The sequence below is a fragment of the Melanerpes formicivorus genome, unplaced genomic scaffold (genome assembly GCF_026170545.1).
Source record: "Melanerpes formicivorus ecotype bairdi unplaced genomic scaffold, bMelFor1.0.p_v2 SCAF_94, whole genome shotgun sequence".
NCBI lineage: Eukaryota > Metazoa > Chordata > Aves > Piciformes > Picidae > Melanerpes > Melanerpes formicivorus.
The window spans coordinates 88,300-108,143 of NW_027142446.1; the positions used below are offsets into that span (position 1 = coordinate 88,300).

A 19,844-nucleotide genomic window follows, 5' to 3' on the forward strand; every position below is an offset into this window, starting at 1 on the left:
CACCTCCAGGGACTGGGGCGCTTGGAGTGGGACTACAGCCTAAGGTGTGAGTGGCTAAACTACTGCAAGGCAGCCCTTCCCCCTGTCTTCACAGGCCTGCAGGCCTCTAGAAGACTGTAGCACTGCCTAGCAACAACACCTGTCTGGTTTCATGCAGACTCCTCCTGGCTGCCAACACTCTCACAAAGGGAAGTGAAAGCCAGCTCCAGTCCCTTTGTACCATCAGCAGCACTGATACGAAAGCCAGATCCTTTGGGGTAAGGTACAATTAATCTTTAAGGCCTAAAACCTTAACCATGCACTTGACAGGTAATGACTATTGATGGCTTTTCTTACATGAATGGTTCCTTTTGAAAGGGGGGGATGGTGAGATTGCCCACAGCCCGTGCGTTTTACAGTTCTTTAGGACAGTAACAAAGAAAAACCAAGCACAACACAGAGCTAAGAGCTTTTTCTTTTACTGTGTTTGGTGCCATTAACTCTGAAGAACCTTCACGTTGTTGACAAGAGTTCAACAGAAATGCTGTTTGCTCATCATTGCAAACTGCATTGGGAAAACTCTACCTGGTAGTTAAAAAAGCACAATAAACTTCTACACTCAATACATATAGCATTGCACCATCAGCAGCCATACTGACATTCACCATCTTCAAATCATTGCTTTTCTTCAGCTTCCTTTTCCTCCTCTAATTTAAAGTACAAGGATTTGTCATAGCCCATGAGATGGTTGTAATCCTGAATATTGGGGAAAAGCGATGGATTCACAAGCATTGACTTTGTCTTAGCATAAAATGTTGTAAACATCTTGGTGATGTCTGGAATCTTTACATCTTTCTGATGGAAAACAGTTGCTTTCTCTGCCAGGATGACATTGTAGGTGATGGCTGTATAGGTGTCTGCCTCATCTTTGTAATAGAGCCGAACCACATAGCCTTTGGTAAGGACATGCAGAGTCACTGGTGTCACAAAGGTGAAAAACCCAATCACCCCATAAAAGGCAGCTTCTAGCAGCAGGCTGTCAAACCCAATCCCAGTTTTGAGCATGATGTAGGGCATCATGAACAGGTTGAATATGCTGGTGGAGTATGAGAAAAACTTGACACCTACATAAAGCAAAACCAAAATGGAGGTTAAGACTTCTGTTTTCCCCATCAGCCTCTCTGTTCTGTTACTGATGGCATTACACAAACACCTACTGAAAATCTACTTCCCTTTTAATGTTTCTCAATTCACAAAGAAGCCATTGAAAGTTCACCCCTGGGTTGTTCAGCCTGGACAAGGCTCTGTGCAGACCTTCTAGCAGCCTTCCAGTATTTGAAGTGGGATACAAGAGATCTGGAGCGGGACTTTTGACACAGGCATGGCCAGGATAAGGCATAATGGCTTCAAAGTGGAAGAAGCTCCATTTAGGTATTAGGAAGAAACTCTTCCCTGTGAGGGGGGTGAGGCACCCAAACAGGTTGCCAAGAGAAGCTGTGAAGGTTCCATGCCTGGAAGGGTTGAAAGTCAGGTGAGATGGGGCCTTGAGCAACCTGGTCTGGTAGAAAGCATCCCTGCCCATGGCCGAGGGGTTGGAACTAGATGATCTTTAAGGTCCCTTCCAACTCAAACCATCCTATGACTCTTACCACTGTTCTGTTTGTTTATATGCTCATTTTAGCAAAGCTGGTAGCTGGCCCTGTTTCTATGATGAAGTTGGCTACTGGCTATCACACACACCTGTGAAGTTTTTACTTTACAGATAGGGATCTGATTTCCAAAGCAACTGGACTCCAGGCATGGACACACATAACGGTAATCATCAGAAATACGACTGGGAATGAGAATTCCTCTCTTCATCACCAGCTAATGCTGACATTCAGTGTGCATTACAGAGAAGCTTGCTTGGTCCCCCACCATGCATAACTTGAAACACACAGGTTATGCAGTGCTAACGAGTACTCCAACACCAGCCTGCGTGCAGCTCAAAAGAGAACAGCCAGTGCCGTGGATCGCCCAGAGTCCTTAAGTCACCACATGAGGATGCTGAGGGGTCACAGAAATGCACAATTTCTACAGAACTTCCTGCACACCCAAGTGTAGAAGTAGAAACCAAGCCCCAGTACCACAGCTTTTTTGTTGCAGAGCATCCAGGTTGTTAGCAGAGTTGGAAAGGAGAACATTTATCTTCCGAATGCTGTGTTTGAAAGCTAGTAAACACTGTTCAATTTCCAAAAAAAAGGCAATACAAATACCTTCAAGTAACATACCTAACACTGCCTTTGCCAAGTTTCCTTTATAAACTAATCTTCCATGTTCTGGGTGCTCATGAGGGGAGGATGAGCAGAGGCTGCGAACAGCTATTCCTTGGAAAGATGCAACCTGAAAGATTAAAGCAGTACATAGCCAAGCAACATCAGTTTTATATACGCAGAGATGTGTACATACACGCATGCAGCTGCTCCTCGCCCTGAACCCATTCCCAGCACCTCGAATTAGGGATTCAAGTTAAATTACACTACAAAGCAGGCCACGAATCGATGTACTGCGTGGCTGTGTCAACAACCGACACTGCAGATCCGCGACCGCGGGCAGATGCCGCGGGCATTCTGCAGGGAGCCGCTCAGGGCGCCCCGCTGGAGCTCCGGCGTGCCACAGAACCTCCGCTCCCTCCCTGCACTCCTACTTTGCGCCAGAGTACAGACACGAATCTGAGGCCTGCCGCCCTCCCCCCGTCCAGCTCCTTCTGGGGAGCGGGGCCACGTCCCCCCACTGCCCCCCAACCTGCTGGGGCCCCACGGCGGCGGCCGGACCCGACCGGCGGCGGCAAGCGCTGGGGAAGCGGAGGGGAGCGGCGCCCCGCAGCCAGGCCGAGGCGGCGGCGAACCGGCAGCCGGCAGCCCGCAGCAGCAGCATGTCGGGCCGCGACCGCAGCCGAGGGCGGAAGGAGGGAGGGGGGCGGTGTGCCGGTACACGGCGCCGCAGCCCCGCGCTCCTGTTCCGCGGCAGGAAGGGGCCGGACGGCTACCCCGCGGCTCTCCGCCGCCCCCCGGGGAGGTGGGGGGCTTGAGACCCAGCCCGCTCTGCTGATGGGTACGGGGCCACAGCTCCGCCCGCACCGGTAGGATCTACGTCCCGTTCTTAGCCCAGAGACCCAGCATGGCAGGGTTGGAAGAGACCTCCGGAGCTCATCCGGTCCAACCCCCCTGCAGCTTGCCTGGGATCACACTGGCCAAGCGGATTTGGAAAGTCTCCAGGGCTGTAGAATCTTCACAGGAAAGTTTTTTTCTCAAGTGAAACCTCCTGGGTTCCAGTTTGTGCCCACTGCCCTTTATCCTGTCACGGGGCACCACTGAAAAGAGCCCAGCCCCATCCTCATGCCTCCTGCCCTTTAGCTCTTGCTGAGCATTGAGCAGATCCCCTCTCAGGCTGCTCTTCTCCAGGCTAAACAGCCCCAGGGCTCTCAGCCCTTCCTCCTCCAGGCCTCTCAGCATCTTTGGAGCTTCTGTTGGACTCTTTCAGTAGTTCCCTGTCTGTCTTGAACTGGGGATCCCACAACTGGGTCCTGCTGGGGCCTCACTAGGGCAGAGTGCAGGGGGAAGGGTATGTCCCTCGACCCACTGGCCACACTCTCCTTAATGCACCCCAAGAGACCATTTGCTTTCTTGGCCATGAGGGCATGTTGCTGGCACACTGTTGTCCACCAGCACTCCCAGGTCCTTTCCCACAGAGCTGCTTTCCAGCAGGTCAACCCCTAACTGGTAGTGGTGAAACTGGTATAAGAAACAAATTAAGTTGAGCAAATACCTAGGTTATCATGATGCTGTTTAAGTTAGGGTTACATATACTGTATTGATCCTCTGAGGAGGAGGAGGCTTTATGGTGTAAAGGTGTGACTTGGAATAGCCATTGCCTGCCTTGAGAGAAATTGTATCCCTGACAAGTAGTACCTGAAATATTGATGAAATGTAAGAGGATCCACATCAACATAAGCAAAAACCTTTTAATTGTGAGAGTGCCAGAGCCCTGGAGCAGGCTGCAGAGAGAGGTTGTGGAGTCTCCTTCTCTGGAGACGTTTGAAACCCACCTGGATGTGTTCTTGTGTGACCTGCCCCAGGTGATGCTGCTCTGGCAGGGAAGCTGGGCTGGATGATCTTTTGAAGTCCCTACCAACCCCTAACATTCTGTGATTCTTTGTGCTGGGAATTGTCAATAAAGCATTGAGGATACCATGAAGAGCTCTTAACTGGAGGAGAATCGGTTTGGGGGAGCACCCAGAGATAAAGTGTCACCGATCAGGCCTCTGGCAAGAAAACCAAGCTACTAGATGTAGCCTTTCTGTGAACTACTCATTACGATGCTCAACCCCACACCCCAGGAGCTAGAAAGCTACCGAAGCCCCCACGCTCTGAGCATGCCTGGTGAATGTCAAAGAAGCTGTATCTTTTAGATGAGGCAGGAAAGAAACCAACTAATTAGTAGGTATTAGCATTAGGCGTGGCCAATCCATTTGACCCTATAAATAGCAGCTGCGGAGCTCAGCTGGTGAGCCAGTTTTGAGGGTGCTGTGTTGTCTGCCCCTAAGCTCAGTGCAGACCGCCGGTTCAGAAACCGTTTTCTGGGCAATACAGCCAGGCTGGTACTCGGCCTGCCACGGGCAGGCTGGCTCTCGGACACCTGTGAGCCCGTAGACAGAACTGTCCTTCCGGGGGAACGTTCTGCGGGCGTCCCTCCTGACACGGCGGCACACCCCCTGCCTCCGCCCAGCTCGAACTACGCCCCCCAGCATGCACCGCGCCCCGCGCGCAAGGCGTGCCGGGACGTGCGGGCCCTCCGGGGGCTGGCCCCGATCCGGAAGTGCCCTGTGACCTCGCCGGAAGTTTTCGGAGGCAGCTGGCCCGACACAGCGGGGGCCCTGTGAGCGGGGCGGAGGGAGCGGCGCTGACTGGTGAGTGGCTGCGGGGGCTGGTTCTGCTGGTGGAGGCGAGGCGAGGCCAGGCCAGGCCAGGCCCGGCCCCGCCGCCGCTGCTGCTGCCGCTGCCGTCCAAGAGGGCGAGGCGGAGAAGAGAAAAGGGGGAGCCCCTGGGGCCTGCCCTTTCCGAGGGGAACGGGCCTCGTCCTCCGCGCCGCTCTCGCCCCCCTCCTGGAGGCGGGGAATGGGAACCAGGCCTCGGAGAGAACAGCCTTAGAGCGGCCGGAGGAGCGCAGGGACCTGTCAGGGCTTGCCGTGCCAGTTGGGGGTTCCCCCGCCGGGACGGTGGTGAAGGGCGCGTTTCTTTGAGAGCGGGAGCAAAGCGATACTTTCATTAAATAGCCCTTCTAAACTTTTTCCGCCACAAATGACGTTTCACCCCTTAGAGAGAGGGGGAAAAACTTAAGCACGAAAGAATTTAGGATACACCCCCGGAGGTGATTATAGCAAGGTGAGGAGTGCTTTAGCCGTGATGTTTGACGAGTATAAGCAAAGCGAGGCTGACGGAAGAGGGTGATGCACGTACGTGTAGTAAGAAACACAAGCTTTTGAGTACCATGTGTTCCTCCGAGGGAGATTCTGCCTTAGGGACTCTGGGCATAAGTAAGGTATTGATGACATCAGCTGCATGTATGAAAACGTGGTGGTGATGCTAGCAGTTAACTTCAGTGGCCAGTGTAATCTCCTACTGTGTGATGCTATACGCAAAAGCTCTGTTAAGATGTTTAATACTAGCGATTGGGAGTTAAGCCTTGCACTATGACTTAGTCATAGACTGTTTGTTTACACGGGTTGGGTAAAGATTACTTGCAGAAGTTCAGTTTGGAAGCAAGCCAGAAAAACATTGATAAGTAATCAAATGAGACACACTTGTGGTAAGAAAAAATTATTTCTGATTAATCCCTCCCGTGCTCCACTTTCCTCCTCTTGCTGTGCAACACCATTGAGACAGAAATAATGCTTATTAGCCAAGGAGTCACTGAAAAGGGGAACCTGTGTTAGTTTTTCTATAATGCATTGGCTGCCATTTGTGCATGTGCAGCTTACACCTTAGACCTTGATCAGCCTTCTGATGAGCCGGCTGTGTCAAACTTTCACTAGCATTTCCTACTAATATTGGGAGCTCCAAGATAATATTTAGAAACTTTCAGCACTCCAACATTTAATTTTTTTTTCTTGTCAGAGAAAAGTCATTTAAGGTCTTCTTTCTTCTTTCTTGTTTGTACTGGAATGGGTCATGAGCAGATGGAGGTAGTTTCATGTGACCTTAATGTGAAGACTCGATTTGGTACAGTGAGGAGGTCCCTTCTGGCTCTCAGCCTCGTATTTCTGTTTCTGATCCGTTTGTGCTCTTTCTTACTGCCCCTCACCCTTTGTGTGGGCATGAGTGAGTTTCTTGCAGAGGTGTGCTTCATACATAGGTGGTACATTCAGGTGTTCTGCTGTGCTTTTGCAATTGTCAGGGTTTATTACAAGAAACCCTTAAATTTTGTTATGAAAGTGTGGGTTTGTGAGATGAAAACAAAGGAATCTTGATGTATTTTGACAAGCTCTCTTGCACCTAGGAAAGTTCAGGGTTTGGTTATCTTCAGTATGTTTTAATGAGTGCCTCTAAGGGCAGGGCAAGCCCTGGGAAGTTTTGTGGTCTGCTGGCAGCTTTCCCCTGCTGCTGGCAAGAGGAGCACGGCGGAGGAATGTTGGTGTACAGTAAGTAGCAAACAGTAACAACCTTCTGCCCTGCTTTTTTTCTCTTAAGGACAAAATAAAAGGTCACAATGGTGTTGCTGTTTCCTTGGGAATTACTGAAAAGGGAGGTTTCCTTGGATGGAAATGGACCACCTTATATAAGTCCTACCTCACTCCCTGTTTCACTTCAAGCCAGCACTCCCCTGTAGCACACCTTCCTGCCACACTACAGTGTGCCCCCAAGGGTGGAACTGTAGTACCCCTGGGTATGGAACCCTGAATCCAAAGTGAAGATTTGGGTTCATACTGTACCAGGTTCCCCTTCTGTTTCAATCCTTACTCACATGAATAATGTTTTTTGATGCACACTGAACTGCAGAGTGGTATTTTTAAACAAGGATCAAGAGCAGGACTAGAATTTGAGGATTGAGCAGAACTGGAATTGAAGGAGGAGGCTATGGCATTTGTTTACTGCTGAACTCTCTCTGATATACAAACAACAAGCAGAAAATGTCACATTTGGCTTCTGAGCTAATCTAGAAATTGTGATGGCATTTGTGATATTTGCCCTGTGTTTTCCAGAGGTGGTTGGTGCAGAAGTGGCACCAGCTCAATTGTCTGTGCTGCAGAACCAGAAGTTGTCTGTGTGGCACAGCTAATGAGTTAGAAGCTGTTTGAGTTTTCGTAGAATAGAATCAGAGTTTCTAATAAGTTTCCTACAGACAGAATCAAAGAATCTGAGATCTTGAAATGTTTGCACAGGCTTAATTTTCTGGTACTAACCAGAATGAAGCACTGGGATCCTGGGCATCCATGCAGTGGTTGTATGTGTTCAGTTACAGCAGCATATCACAGTAGGGCAGGGCTAAGTTGGATAGTAGGAAAAATGTCTTCAATGAAAGGGTTGTATAGCTCTGGAACAGGTTGCCCAGGAAAGTGGTGGAGTCACCATCCCTGGAGGGATTTGAAAGCCCTGTAGGTGCAGAAGGAACCTGAGCAGAGCTGGGGGAGACTGTGCTGTGTAAGGAGGAGCTGCTGCTTGCAGGAGAGCTGTGGTGGCTGTAAGAACAACCCATAACAGTGATCTGGAATGGCCAAACCTCCAGGCGTCGGCAGCCTTGAAGCCCCTGGTCCTGGCTCTGCTCTCTGAAGTGTGACTCTGTGACTTGTGACTCTGAAGCCTGTGGACACTTCTGGAGTCAAGCAGACCTGCTGCCCAGCACTGTCCTGTGGTCCTTATTGCATTATTGAGACAGATCAACTCCTTGGGCACAGCTTCGGATCTGCACGCGCCAGAAAAGCCTCACCTTGGCTGGCCCATTCCAGGATCTGCTGTGGCTCCTGGAGCTGCTGCATGGCACTGGATTGTGTGCAGAGAAGGGCAAAAAGTTGGTGAAGGGTCTGGAGAACAGGTCTTGTGAGGAGCAACTGAGGGAACTGAGGTTGTTTAGCCTGAAGAAGAGGAGGCTGAGAGGAGACCTCCTTGCTCTCTACAGCTACCTGAAAAGAGGTTGGAGCAAGGCCAGCGTTGGCCTCTTCTCCCTACTAACTAATGACATGAGAAGAGGAAATGGCCTCAAGCTGTACCAGGGGAGGTTTAGTTTGGATATGAAGAAGCCCCTGTAAGGAGGTTGGAGTGATATGGAGGTCAGTTTCTTCTCCCAAGGTAGACGTGATAGGAGAAGAAGAAATGACTTAAAGGGGAGGTTTAGTTTGGATATGAGGAAAAATTTCTTCCCCCCAAGGGTTATCAAGCTCTGGAACAGGCTGCTTGGGTGGAGTCCCAGTCCCTGGAGGGACTGAGAAGCTGTGTAGATGTGCTGAGGGACATGTTTTAGTGCTGACCTGGCAGCACTGGGTTAATGGTTGGACACATTGATATGAAAGGTCCTTTCAGCCAAAGCAATTCTATGCATTCAAATATTTGGTCTCATTGACATAGAAGGTAGAGAAGGAAATTCTGGGAAGCTTGGGAAATGGGAAGGTATCTTTGGGATTGAGGTGGGAGGGCCATAGACATGCTATGCTTTTTTCCCTTGCGTTTGATGCTGAAGAGAAGCAGGAGAGAGGTCAGACTAAGCTCACTGAACCACAGTATTGTTTCTAAAAGCTGTAAGGAGGCTGAAGCACACCAAGGAGAATACTTGCCTCATATGGAATTGAGCTATGTTCTACCTCGTAGGCATAAACATCCTCACAACTTAGACACATTTTCAGTCCTCTAATAAGAATTGGATCTGTTCTGCAGCAGGAGCTTCCTTTTCAAACTGCTTGGAAATTTTCTGTGTCAAAGCTTCTGGGCTTAGTTGTATTTTGTTGTCCCTTAGTGATGAAAAAGTGGCATGTCCTTTTTATGTAATCTGTTCTTAACAAAGCAGGCTTTGCTCATATTTTTTTTGTTGTTGTTAAGGAGCCAAAGCAGGAGAACAACACCACCAAATATATCTGCTTTTTGGAGATTAAAGGCAGGGAGCTGAGCCACCTGATTGGTAATGCCACATAAGCTTCTGAAGGGGAAATGGAATCAGGAATGTACTTAAACAAAAATCTACAGTGCTTTGCAGAAGGCTGAAGCTATCAGACATGTATGATAACAAAGGCAAATACCTGAGAGCTCAGCGTTTGCACTGCTCACTTCCCCTGCTACTGTGTATCTGTAAAGGCCAAAAACACTCTGGGGTTGGTGTAGCATAGGAGCAGCTATGAAATGTGGAAAAGTGATTAAAATACAGTTGCAGACCTCTTCAGTCAGCAAGTCTCACTTTTCATATTGTCTTGGCAGATGTCAGGTGTGTTTTTGTTATGTGGAAAGAGAACAAAGGGACATGCTTTCTAGTAACAGTGCATTGGTACATAGACTCTCAGAGAAGAGCTGCTGGTAAGACAATCCAACAGGCCACAGTACCTCAGGGGACTACAAGAAAGCTTGGGAGAGACTTTTTACAATGGCTTGCAGTGATAGGATGAGAGGGAATGGATTGAAGCTGGAAGAGGGGAGATTTGGACTAGAGATAAGTAAGAAACTCTTGACAGTGAGGGTGGTGAGACACTGGAACAGGCTGCCCAGAGAAGTTGTAGATGTGCCCTCCCTGGAGGTGTTCACAGCCAGGTTGGATGAGGCCTTGAGCAGTCTGATCTAGTGAAAGGCATCCCTGCCCATGGTAGGGGATTGGAACTAAATGATTCTCCAACAAGCTGCTTGATTTGTGTTTACAAAGCCTGTTGCAGTAAAGATCCCAACAGGTTTGTGGCACAGCTGTTCTGGCACCCAAATGTCATTGCCTTGGAGGAGTTCCTGGAGTTCCTGAAAATGAGGACAGCCTTTAACAGGTGTCTCTAAAAGAGGGTGCACAGGTTGTCTCTCAGGGTGCATTCCTGAAAGTGCCTTGTATTGAGGACCTCTTCACCTGCAAGACATGTGAAGGTGTTCTTCATGGCAGCAGGGAAGGGAAATATTTGATGTTTCTGTACAGTCAGGATAATTTTGAAAGACAAACTCAATGTAAGTGGAGGATGCTTTTTGCCCAGCTCCCCGAAGGCAGCAGCCAACAGCTGCTGGTTAAACTGTGTGGTTTGAGTTGGTAAAGGTACCAGCCTGCCTTTTTGGGAGAGCTTCAGGAGACAGACTTTCACACTTGTGCTGTTGAGAAGTCAAGCAGCAAGAGCTTAATCTTCTGAAGAGATCTTTGCAAAACTTTTTTGTGGCTCCCTCCTCAACTTGCTGACATTTTTTTGCTAAGCTTCTGCCAGAAACACAGGAGGGAGGGGTGAGGGCGGTGGTCTCATGATCTGCTTTCTCACATCTCCTGCTCTGTGGTCCCTCTCTGGTGAGCAGTCACCATTTGTGCCTCTGCTGGCGCTCACTGCTTTGTCAAAACTCATCCCAGCCTCTGTGCTGCCCCTGGGCATTGGCTGGGAGATGACCCAGGAGGGCTCGCGCTGTCCTGGGGAATCCGTGGGCACACGGCAGTAGCTGATTGATTTGCCTTGGGTTAATGTTTGGAGGGGAGCTGTTGTTGTGAAAGACATTCTAGGCCAGCGGGTGGGTGGGTGGAGTTTCTCTTCCGAAGGTTTCTGCAGCAGAGATGCAGTGAAAGGAGCTGTTGTATCTGGACGTGGCAGATGTGTTTTGTAAACAAGTGCTTCCAGCTCTCTCTTTGGGTTCATGGGTGTGCACCAGGCTGGGGGTCAGTTTCGAAGCGGTGGAAGCTCCCGGTTCCTTACCTGCCTGAAACGTTTGAAATAGATTATCTAGCTGACATTGGTGGCTGTATCAGGAAGCCTCAGTCTCTTCTGGGAAAGACAGGTGGGAGACCAGATGTTTAGTACACAGTGATTAGACTGATCCCTGAGCCTTCTCTTCTCCAGTCTAAACTACCCTAGTTCCTCAGTTTCTCCATTGGCAGCTGCTGCAATCCCTTGGTCATCTTTGTGGCCCTTTGCAGGACTGGTGTTTTGGGGAGCCCAGAGCTGGCCCTAGCACTCCAGATGTGTCCTACTGGTGCTGAGTGGAGGGGCAGGATCATTTGCCTCAACCTGCTGACAATGCTCCTCCTAATCCAGCCCAGGGTGCTGGTGGCTGCTTTTGCTGCCAGCACACGTTTCTGGCTCCTGCTCAACTTGGCGTCTACCAGCACGCTCAGGCCTCCTGAAAAGCTGCTTTCTAGCAGGTCAGCCTCTAGTCAGTGTTGGTGCCTGTGGTAACTCTTCACAAGGTTTTCCATTTCCCTTTGAGCATCCCTTTGCTGTTACCTTTCTTCAGCTTGTCAGGGTCCCTCTGAATGACAGGACAAGCACTCCTCAGTCCCAGCAGGGCAAACTCTTCTCTGACTGGTGGATTTTTTCTGTAGACAAGCTATTCAGCCTCTTCAGTGCTTTTTGCAGTGTGGCAAAACCTCCCCAGTACCATGGCGTGAATGGTGTCGGCAGTGATAGAAGTCATAAAGCTTTTGCAGCAACTCAGGTTTGACTTGGAGAGCCTTGAAGGGCCCTTCAAAAGCTTGGAGGAACAGCTTCTTTCCAAAGTAAGCTAAAAATGTAGAGGCTCTCCAGCGTGTTAAGGATCCCCGGACTGCTAAGCTAGGTTTCAGAATGTAATGCTGATGGAGCCTGCATGCTGTGTTGTCAGCATAACCTTTTCTCAAGGCTGTTTCAGGTAACACACAGGTAACAACTAAAGCTGACCTCAGAGTGTGCTGCTGACTGAAAATATTCCCCCTTCTGTTTTTCCAGACGCTCCAACTGCAGAAGCTGCTGTTGAAAAGAGAGCATTTTTTTAATATAAGAAGAGAATGGGTAAGTTCATCTGAGAGAAATGTTGCTTGTGAGGCATTGGTAAAGGAAGTAGACTGTAAGGCTTGAAATGTTGATCTTGTCACTTTTTCTCGTGGCCTCAAAAGCTAATGGAGCTCCTCCCTACAAATACTTGTAGGAGGATTTCTTCAAGTGACTGTTCATTCATGGCAAGGCTTGTTCAGAGTGCATCTAACAATACATTTCAGTTGCTTCATATGCACAGTGCCAGCACATGCTAAACCAGGATGTTTTTATAGCACTCAACATGTGGATAGAGGACAAGAAAGTGTTGCTGTGTGCTGGTTTAAATGTTTGCTTGTTGACTGTTGTGCTCTGTTAAAACTCACAGTACCGAGGCGGTAATTCAATTTTGACTTCAAATTCACGAACAGCTTGACTGGGTGAACATCACATGTACTATAACACTAGGTCTGATGCAGGGAAATTGTTCTAATCATTAATATCGGGTCCTTGTTTTCCCAGGGGAAATGACAGAACAGTCACATGTCAAGCTTGTAGTCAGTATCTGGTTCATCTTCCTGACTATGATCATCAAATACTTTTTCAGAAGTGTAGAGATCTTCTGGGATACTTTTCCATGCTGGAAGAGCTTCCAGGACTTAAATTTTATACCTTTCTGTCAAGATTAAGACTGTTCTGAAGATGAAATTTGCTGTGCAGTGCCAAATTCCTCTATTGCTTTAGTGGGATTGTAGCAATAGCTGCTTAGTCCCTTTGAAAGCAGGCCTTAACTTCCCAGTGTGAGGGGACAAGAGACGTGCAAGATGGAGAAGCATTTAAGATTGCACAGTAGTGGCAATCACTGTGTTTGAGGGTTTTCAGCTTGTGAAGACAGCCAGTTAGGAAAGAATAAATGACTGAACAACAAGGGTTGGGGGATAAAGGCTCCTAGAGAGTGGGTGTATAGTGAGGCAGAAGGCAAAGAGAAAAAGTACCATCAAAACTGCCAGGAGGAGAAGTCCCTATGTTCTTGGGGTTTAGTGTTTTGCTCTTCTGTTTTCCACCAAAAGTTGCCACCAAGATGTGCAGCAAGACTGTGTGGTAGTTCTGGGTCTGGCTTGGTAGTGGTGGAGGCTTAGTCTTATTTTGTGTCATTTATTGAGCACAGGGGTGCCCCTGCTCCCCCAGGCGGCCCACGGCAGTGCCCTGTCTGTACGTGTTAGAGTGCAACGGAGGCAGCTCTGAGCCAGCACTAATCAGATAAAAGTGGCAGTAGCCTTTGGGGGGGAAGCAGTGACACAATCGTTTCCATTGAGAAATGCTAAAGAGGAATATCATCCCTGCATTGAATTTAGAACTGATGTGAAAATATGGTGGTGAGGAAAGGAGAGAGATTAATTACAAAGCTCTGCTTTGGCAAAAATTCCTGCTGTAAACCAGGCTGCCGAGCCCTTCTGAGAAGTCATCTGCAGCCATGCAATGCTCCTGTCCCTGTCTGGTTGTGCTGGGTTGTTTGCTCTGCAGTCCCAGAAGTGCCTGCAGCTTGCCTTCTTAGTGATGTCCATCAGTGATCGTGTTTGTTCTGAAACTGGCAATGTGGTTTCCATTGCAGATGGAGAGGAGAAGACATATGGTGGGTGTGAGGGCCCAGATGCAATGTACGTGAAGCTGATCTCCTCTGATGGCCATGAGTTCATTGTGAAAAGAGAGCATGCATTAACATCAGGAACAATAAAAGCCATGCTGAGTGGGCCAGGTAGGTATCAGAGGTTTAGTTACCAGCATGTCCTTGGTTTTCACCTTTGGACAGTTTGAATTTATATTGTGCAATATGTGAGAACTGGAATGAATGATGCATTTCCAGCTCCTGCCCAGCTTCCCTTACCAGTGGAGCAGTCTATCTCTGTGCCACCAGCCATGGAACTGGACTGGTCTGCTTTTGGACAGTCCATGATCTTACTGGGTCATTCCTGCTGCTCATCAGCAGGCAATTGTTTAGCTAGTTTGTTTTAGCTATTGGAAGGAGGTTGTAGGAGTGCTGGGGAGGGACTTCTTACAAAGGCATGGAGTGACAGGACAAGGAGTGGTGGCTTCGGACTGGAAGAAGCTCCATTTAGATTGGACATTAGAAGAAATTTTTCCCCATAAAGGTGGTGAGACACTGGAACAGGTTGCCTAGAGAAGCTGTGGAGGCTCCAAGCCTGGAGGTGTTGAAAGCCAGGTTAGATCAGGTCTTGAGCAACCTGAGCTAGTGGGAGGTGTCCCTGCTCATGGCAGGGGGATGGAACTAGGTGATCCTTAAGGTCCCTTCCAACCCAGAGCAGTCTGTGATTGTCGTTTGTGACCAAACCAGTGCTGATCACGTACCATGTTTTAGCCATTGCTGAATGTGTCCTGTGTAAACAGTGTCTGGACTTGCTGTGTCACTCTTTGCCCCACACAGTGAATGGTGTGCAAGGGCTTGGGAGGGAACACAATCAGGCAGGTGATCCAAACCAACCAAGGAGCTACTGCATGCTCATAAGAGAAAAGGGACAAGAGAGTTAGGGGCATCAGCATCGTTTGCTTGGGAACTGGCTAGGCATCAGCCTGCCCAGGGGAGGTGACAGCTGATTGTCTTTGCAATCATAGAGTTGTTCAGGCTGGAAAAGAACTTCAAGGTCAGCAAGGCATTCTTTAGCATCTCCCAGGGCTGAACTGGTGCTGTGGGGAACCTGTCTTCCAGGACAACTGGAGTTCCCCTGCCCCTTCTGCCTGCCTGTTTTCACAGCTTAGGAAGGTAGCAAGGTGTCACCACTCTGTCAAATCTTCCTGACACAGAAATTCAAAGCTAATGGGTTCACAGCAGGGACCACTGGTGAGCATGTGTGTGCAGACAGGGAACATCTATAAACATCTCTGGGCTCAGACAGCTGGAAATGTCAATGGATTCCTCTGCTCTTTTTAACCTGATTGCTGTGACTCCTAGAGCTCAGCAGGCTACAGTTGGAGAGCTCCTGTCAAGCAAGCATCAGAATAAGCCCTAAATTTCTGGTGTGGTTGTTCAGAGTAGGCTGTGGCCAAAGCCAATGTTTTGTAGTGCAGGGGTTCTTAATACCCTTGAGGATTACAGCTGTGGTACATCCTGCCTTTCACCACAGCAGCTAATGTCCCAATAGAGGATGAGGGCAAGTCTGCACAGAGCCTTGGATCAAGAAGGTCAAGCGTTCAGTTTTGCAGGGAACTGAGATGCTGATCTGTGGTTGCTTCTGTTTCTCTGCAGGACAGTTTGCAGAAAATGAAACAAATGAGGTGAATTTCAGAGAGATCCCATCCCATGTGCTATCCAAAGTCTGCATGTATTTCACCTACAAGGTCCGCTACACCAACAGCTCAACGGAGATTCCTGAATTCCCCATTGCACCTGAAATTGCACTGGAACTTCTGATGGCTGCAAACTTCTTAGATTGCTAAATAAAATAAATTATAACTAAAAAAAACCCAACCCAACCAACAAAGAAACGACAAAAAATGTAACTTTTTTCAGTATTTAATACTTGTACTTCAGTGAGTAACCTTTTTCAGATAGCATGTTGTGTGTGTACTGTTGAGAGCCGTTGAAGCTCAACGGCAGGGCAGCTGCTCTCAGCCCTGCTGCAGATAGCAATCCTTCAGCTGGAGTTTGTTTTGCTTCTGACACAAATTGAGGACCTTTTCACAAACTGAGACAAATAAACAAATCTGCCAATTAGTAGATGGCTATGCCGTATCCTTTAGGTGTGGTAGAACCTCCTCCTCATACCATGACCATAGCAAACCCTGGAGCTGAGTTGAATGCTTTCTCCAAGGTAACTGTAGTGAAATACTAGTAGCTGTTTAGAGTTTCTAACCTTCTCTTACTGTTCATGTTTCTGAACATCTGAATTTAATCTCCTTTGTAAGATAGCTGTCCTTTAGCATAGCCACACTAACAAGGTGAAAAGTGTCCTCCCTGAGGTTTGTATTCTGATAGCAATATTCTGCTGGGTTGTGCTGGGGCCTTGAGCAACCTGGGCTGGTGGGAGGTGTCCCTGCCCATGGCAGGGGAGTTGGAACTAGATGATCTTTAAGGTCCCTTCCAACCCAAACCATTCTATGATTTAAGAGAAGGTTTAAGGCTTTTAATTTAAACCATAGTATAGAGCTGTGTAAAGATGTACTTGATATATTTTTCTTTCATAACCTAAATTTTCTCCCTTGGCAACTCCAAATGCTGCGGTCACTTGTCTGCGCGGTAAGACTGCGCTCCTGCTGACGGTGGCTTCCAAGGGGAAAAAGAACTGTTAGAAGCTGTGTATGTTATCTTCTGTAGAGCATAGAAGGCTGTTCTTAATGTCCTGTCACTTGACCTGATGCATATTTTACCTGCTTTCAGTTCTGGTTTCTCTCCCCTGTTCTGTAAAGGCTGTGCTTGATCTCGAGGAGCAGTCATCAGCACTGTGCCACAGCAGCTGAAGTGATGGCTGTGCTCCTGTCTTTCACCTCTTTCTCCACCTCTCCCTTGGACCTGCTGGAAAAGACTCAGAAACATGGAGATCTTTTCTGTCTGAAGGAAAGGGCATTAAGCAGATGTTTAAGGAGCTGTTTTATAAATTTCTTAGGTATTTCCAGTGTTTTTACAAATAGTTTAGGGGACAAGGATTGGCAAGCCACTGCCATCATACTAGAGCAGAACACAACATCCCTTGGGCATTGCTGCTAGCGGGTGCCTGTTCTATCAGTTCTTGGTTCCAAACCAGTTTCCATAAAGGGAAGAATTTAAACTTGAGACATAAAAGCTTGGATTTTGTTCAGCTGCAGCCTGAAGAGCCCTTCTGCCAAAATCAGCCGTAAATGAGAATAAATGTAACTTGTCATAAAAGAATTGTGCCAGAACACTGGAGATGGTGTGCTGTCAGCTGCCATTGTTTCAGCTTTCTTTGGCTCAAGAAACAATTGTAGTCTTTCATGGAGACATCCTTCTGATGGAGGGAAGGACCTCTGAAGGTGAAGGTAGAGGGTTGCAACTCTCCCCTAAAACTGTTTGCCAACAAAAATGCAGCTTAGTAAAGGTTTGTCTGTCCGAAGCCAGTAAGCAGCGCAGGCTGCCTGTGGAGGAGAGCTGTTCTAGCACGAAGTGTCACTGGCCTTGAGAAGCACTGTATGGACAAGCTGCTGTGTGTCAGCCTGGTGATGGCTGAGCTGGCATCACCTGCCTGGGCACAAATTTACTACTGGCTGGTTTGGCATGACAGAGCTGCCCTGCGTTGTAGGGGGCTTGCTGAAACCCTGCCTTGGAGCCTTGGGGTTATTGCTGTGGGTAACTCCCTGCTGAGCCCTGAGCAGCTAAAGGCAAGCAGGGACACTGCCCTGAAAAGTCCAGCAATACTGACCTGGGTGTTTTGGTCTCTGCTGTCAGTGATTTTTAGCTCCAGCTAAAAGTGGTTCTGAAGTTCTTGGGCCATTTTTGGTAGTGTTGAGGTCAATGGTTTGAAGTTTAAAAATACTGAGTTTAAAATAGAAGTAAAAATGTCAGTTAAAAAAATAAAAGGTGGCTTTTCTTCCCTCTCCACCTTTTTAAGCTTTCCAAAACAATCTCTTGTTCCAACACCTTGCATTTTCTGACTGTGTGCTCCAGCAGTGAGGTAAAGGAGCTGATTTAGTTCTGAATCATCATTCTGTAGGGTTTTCTTTCTCCTGAGTGTACCCTGCAGTGGCTCAGGAAGTACAATGGTGCCCTGGAGCAAACCCAGTGGAGTGGGGAGAGGAGGGTGGCAGAGGGAGTCTGTGCAATCCCTGGCAGTGGCCTAGGCAGGCTTTTATTGGACAACTGGAACCTTGCCACGCTTAACCCCTGAGCTCTAAATAAATTTCAACATGGAAAATTTTTAAACCTGTGTGGCTTGATTTGTGACTCCTCAGAGAAAGTGCTTGTGTGCTGTGGGGAGCATGTTGCTGGTGTATTTGGGGCAAAGATGTGGGTTTTGTGGCTCTGGAGAGATTTATAGATATAAAATGTGCAGATGTCTTTGTGCTCCTCAGAATTACCTGTGTCCTCCGTTCTCAGACAGCCAAGCACTGAGAAAGGGCAGTGTTGCTGAGCAGCCTTGAAGGGGAAGTTTTGAACACTCCAGCTGTCCCACAACACAACTTCTACTTTGTAAACTAGTACTGCATTTGGTGCTTCAAATTTTAGTCTGACCCACTGATTTAGACAGAAAAAAACATTCCAGGTTCTTTACAAAGGGTAACTCATAAGAAAAGTCATGCTGGGTTATGCTTTTATGTCATCTGAGGATGCACAAGCTGCTGAAGAGGCATCTGATGCTCTTCACCATGAAGCAGTTCATGCACCTGAAAGGATCAGAGCTCTGCTCCACAAGACAGGAAATCCCTTTTTGATCTGGAGGTTGGAGAGAAGAAAGGATTCACTGTGCCACTGCACTCAGCTGCTGCATTGAACATGATGGCTAGAAGGCATTACTACAGGTAGTATGTGTAGTGCACGAGTTGCTCCTCTCTCTGTCTTACCACTGTACAGCTGCATCGGGGGCTATTTGCCTTTGCACTCATCCTTGTTTTTACTCTTCCCATGGGAAGGGGTTTTGCAACACCTGCCTAAATCTGTTGGTTTATGTGATAAAGCAGACAAGGAGATGATTGAGGCAGGAAAATGAACTTTTCAGTCCATGTGTTGTGTCCCTAGTTTTGTTTTATTTTGCTGTCTCAGGTGTTTCAGGATAATTGAGGAGAGTAGTAGCTACAGTCACAGCACAGTCTAAATGTGTGGTGTCAGTTTATTTTCAGCAACTGAGCAAGATAACAAGAGCAGGAACTTGTTAGTTTTCATTATTCTTTCCTATGAGGGTGGCAAGGCACTGGAACAGATTGCCCAGAGAAGTTGTGGAGGTTCCAAGCCTGGAGGTGTAGAAGATTGGATGAATCCTTGAATAACCTGGTCTAGCAGAAGGTGTCCTTATAGATGACAGGGCATTGGAATTAGATGATCTTTAAGGGCCCTGCCAACCTGAACCATTCTGCAATTCTATGATTAAAATCTTCTTGCATGGTGCTAAAGTTACTGGTTTTCAGGATGGTTCTGTGAGATGACTTTTAGGAATACAAGCTCCTTATTTATGTGTTGCAAATTTCTTTTCTCAAACAGAAGTTACTTTGAAGTTAAAGCCAAACACTGTTAATTCCTGTAGTGTTCATTCCAATTTAAAACTGTCTTTTCATGTAAGAATTCAGAGCTAAGTGTGTCTAGTAAGCCTAGGGAGGCTCTCCTCCCCCTACACTCTACCCTGCTGTGATCACACCTGGAATACTGTGTCCAGTTTTGGGCTCCCCAATTCAAGGAGGACAGGGACCTGCTGGAGAGCATCCAGCAGAGAGCTACAAGAATGATTCCAGGACTTGAACATCTCTCCCATGAAGAGAGACTGAGAGCCCTGGGGCTGTTTAGTCTGGAGAAGAGACAGCTGATAGGGAATCTGATCAATGTCTATAAATATTGGGGGGAGGGGGGGGAGGGTCAAGAGAAAAGGGACAGGCTCTTCTCAGTGTCACATGGTAATACCTAGAATACAGGAAGATCCACCTCAGCATGAGGAGAAACTTCTTTACTGTGAGGGTGACAGAGCCCTGGAGCAGGCTGCCCAGAGAGGTTGTGGAGTCTCCTTCTCTGAAGACTTTCAAAGCCACCCTGGACATGTTCCTGTGTGACCTGCCCTACGTGACCCTGCTTTGGCAGGGGGTTTGGACCCAATGATCTCTGGAGGTCCCTTACAACCCTTTGTTTAGAATAAACCTTTATTTAGAATAAACCAAACCAGGTTGGAAGAGACCTTCAAGATCATCGTGTCCAACCCATCAACCAATCCAACCCACCCAAACAGCTAACCCATGGCACCAAGCACCCCATCAAATCTCCTCCTGAACACCTCCAATGATG

The 19,844-nt window shown here is 48.0% G+C and overlaps 2 protein-coding genes across 2 annotated transcripts; one reads left to right on the plus strand and one right to left on the minus strand.

Moving 5' to 3' along the window:
- Window positions 1-442: 442 nt before the first annotated feature.
- Window positions 443-2,986, minus strand: TMEM70 (transmembrane protein 70). The gene is made up of 3 exons (XM_068165890.1): window positions 2,764-2,986; window positions 2,250-2,361; window positions 443-1,103 (listed from the first exon to the last, which is right to left on the minus strand). Exons 1-3 carry the CDS (start codon window positions 2,893-2,895, stop codon window positions 655-657), a joined length of 693 nt encoding a protein of 230 aa, XP_068021991.1. The 5' UTR covers window positions 2,896-2,986; the 3' UTR covers window positions 443-654.
- A 1,835-nt stretch (window positions 2,987-4,821) lies between these two features.
- On the plus strand, window positions 4,822-15,623 carry ELOC (elongin C). Its single transcript, XM_068165908.1, has 4 exons — window positions 4,822-4,927; window positions 11,870-11,932; window positions 13,506-13,649; window positions 15,156-15,623. Exons 2-4 carry the CDS (start codon window positions 11,929-11,931, stop codon window positions 15,344-15,346), a joined length of 339 nt encoding a protein of 112 aa, XP_068022009.1. The 5' UTR covers window positions 4,822-4,927; window positions 11,870-11,928; the 3' UTR covers window positions 15,347-15,623.
- The last annotated feature ends 4,221 nt before the right edge of the window (window positions 15,624-19,844 follow it).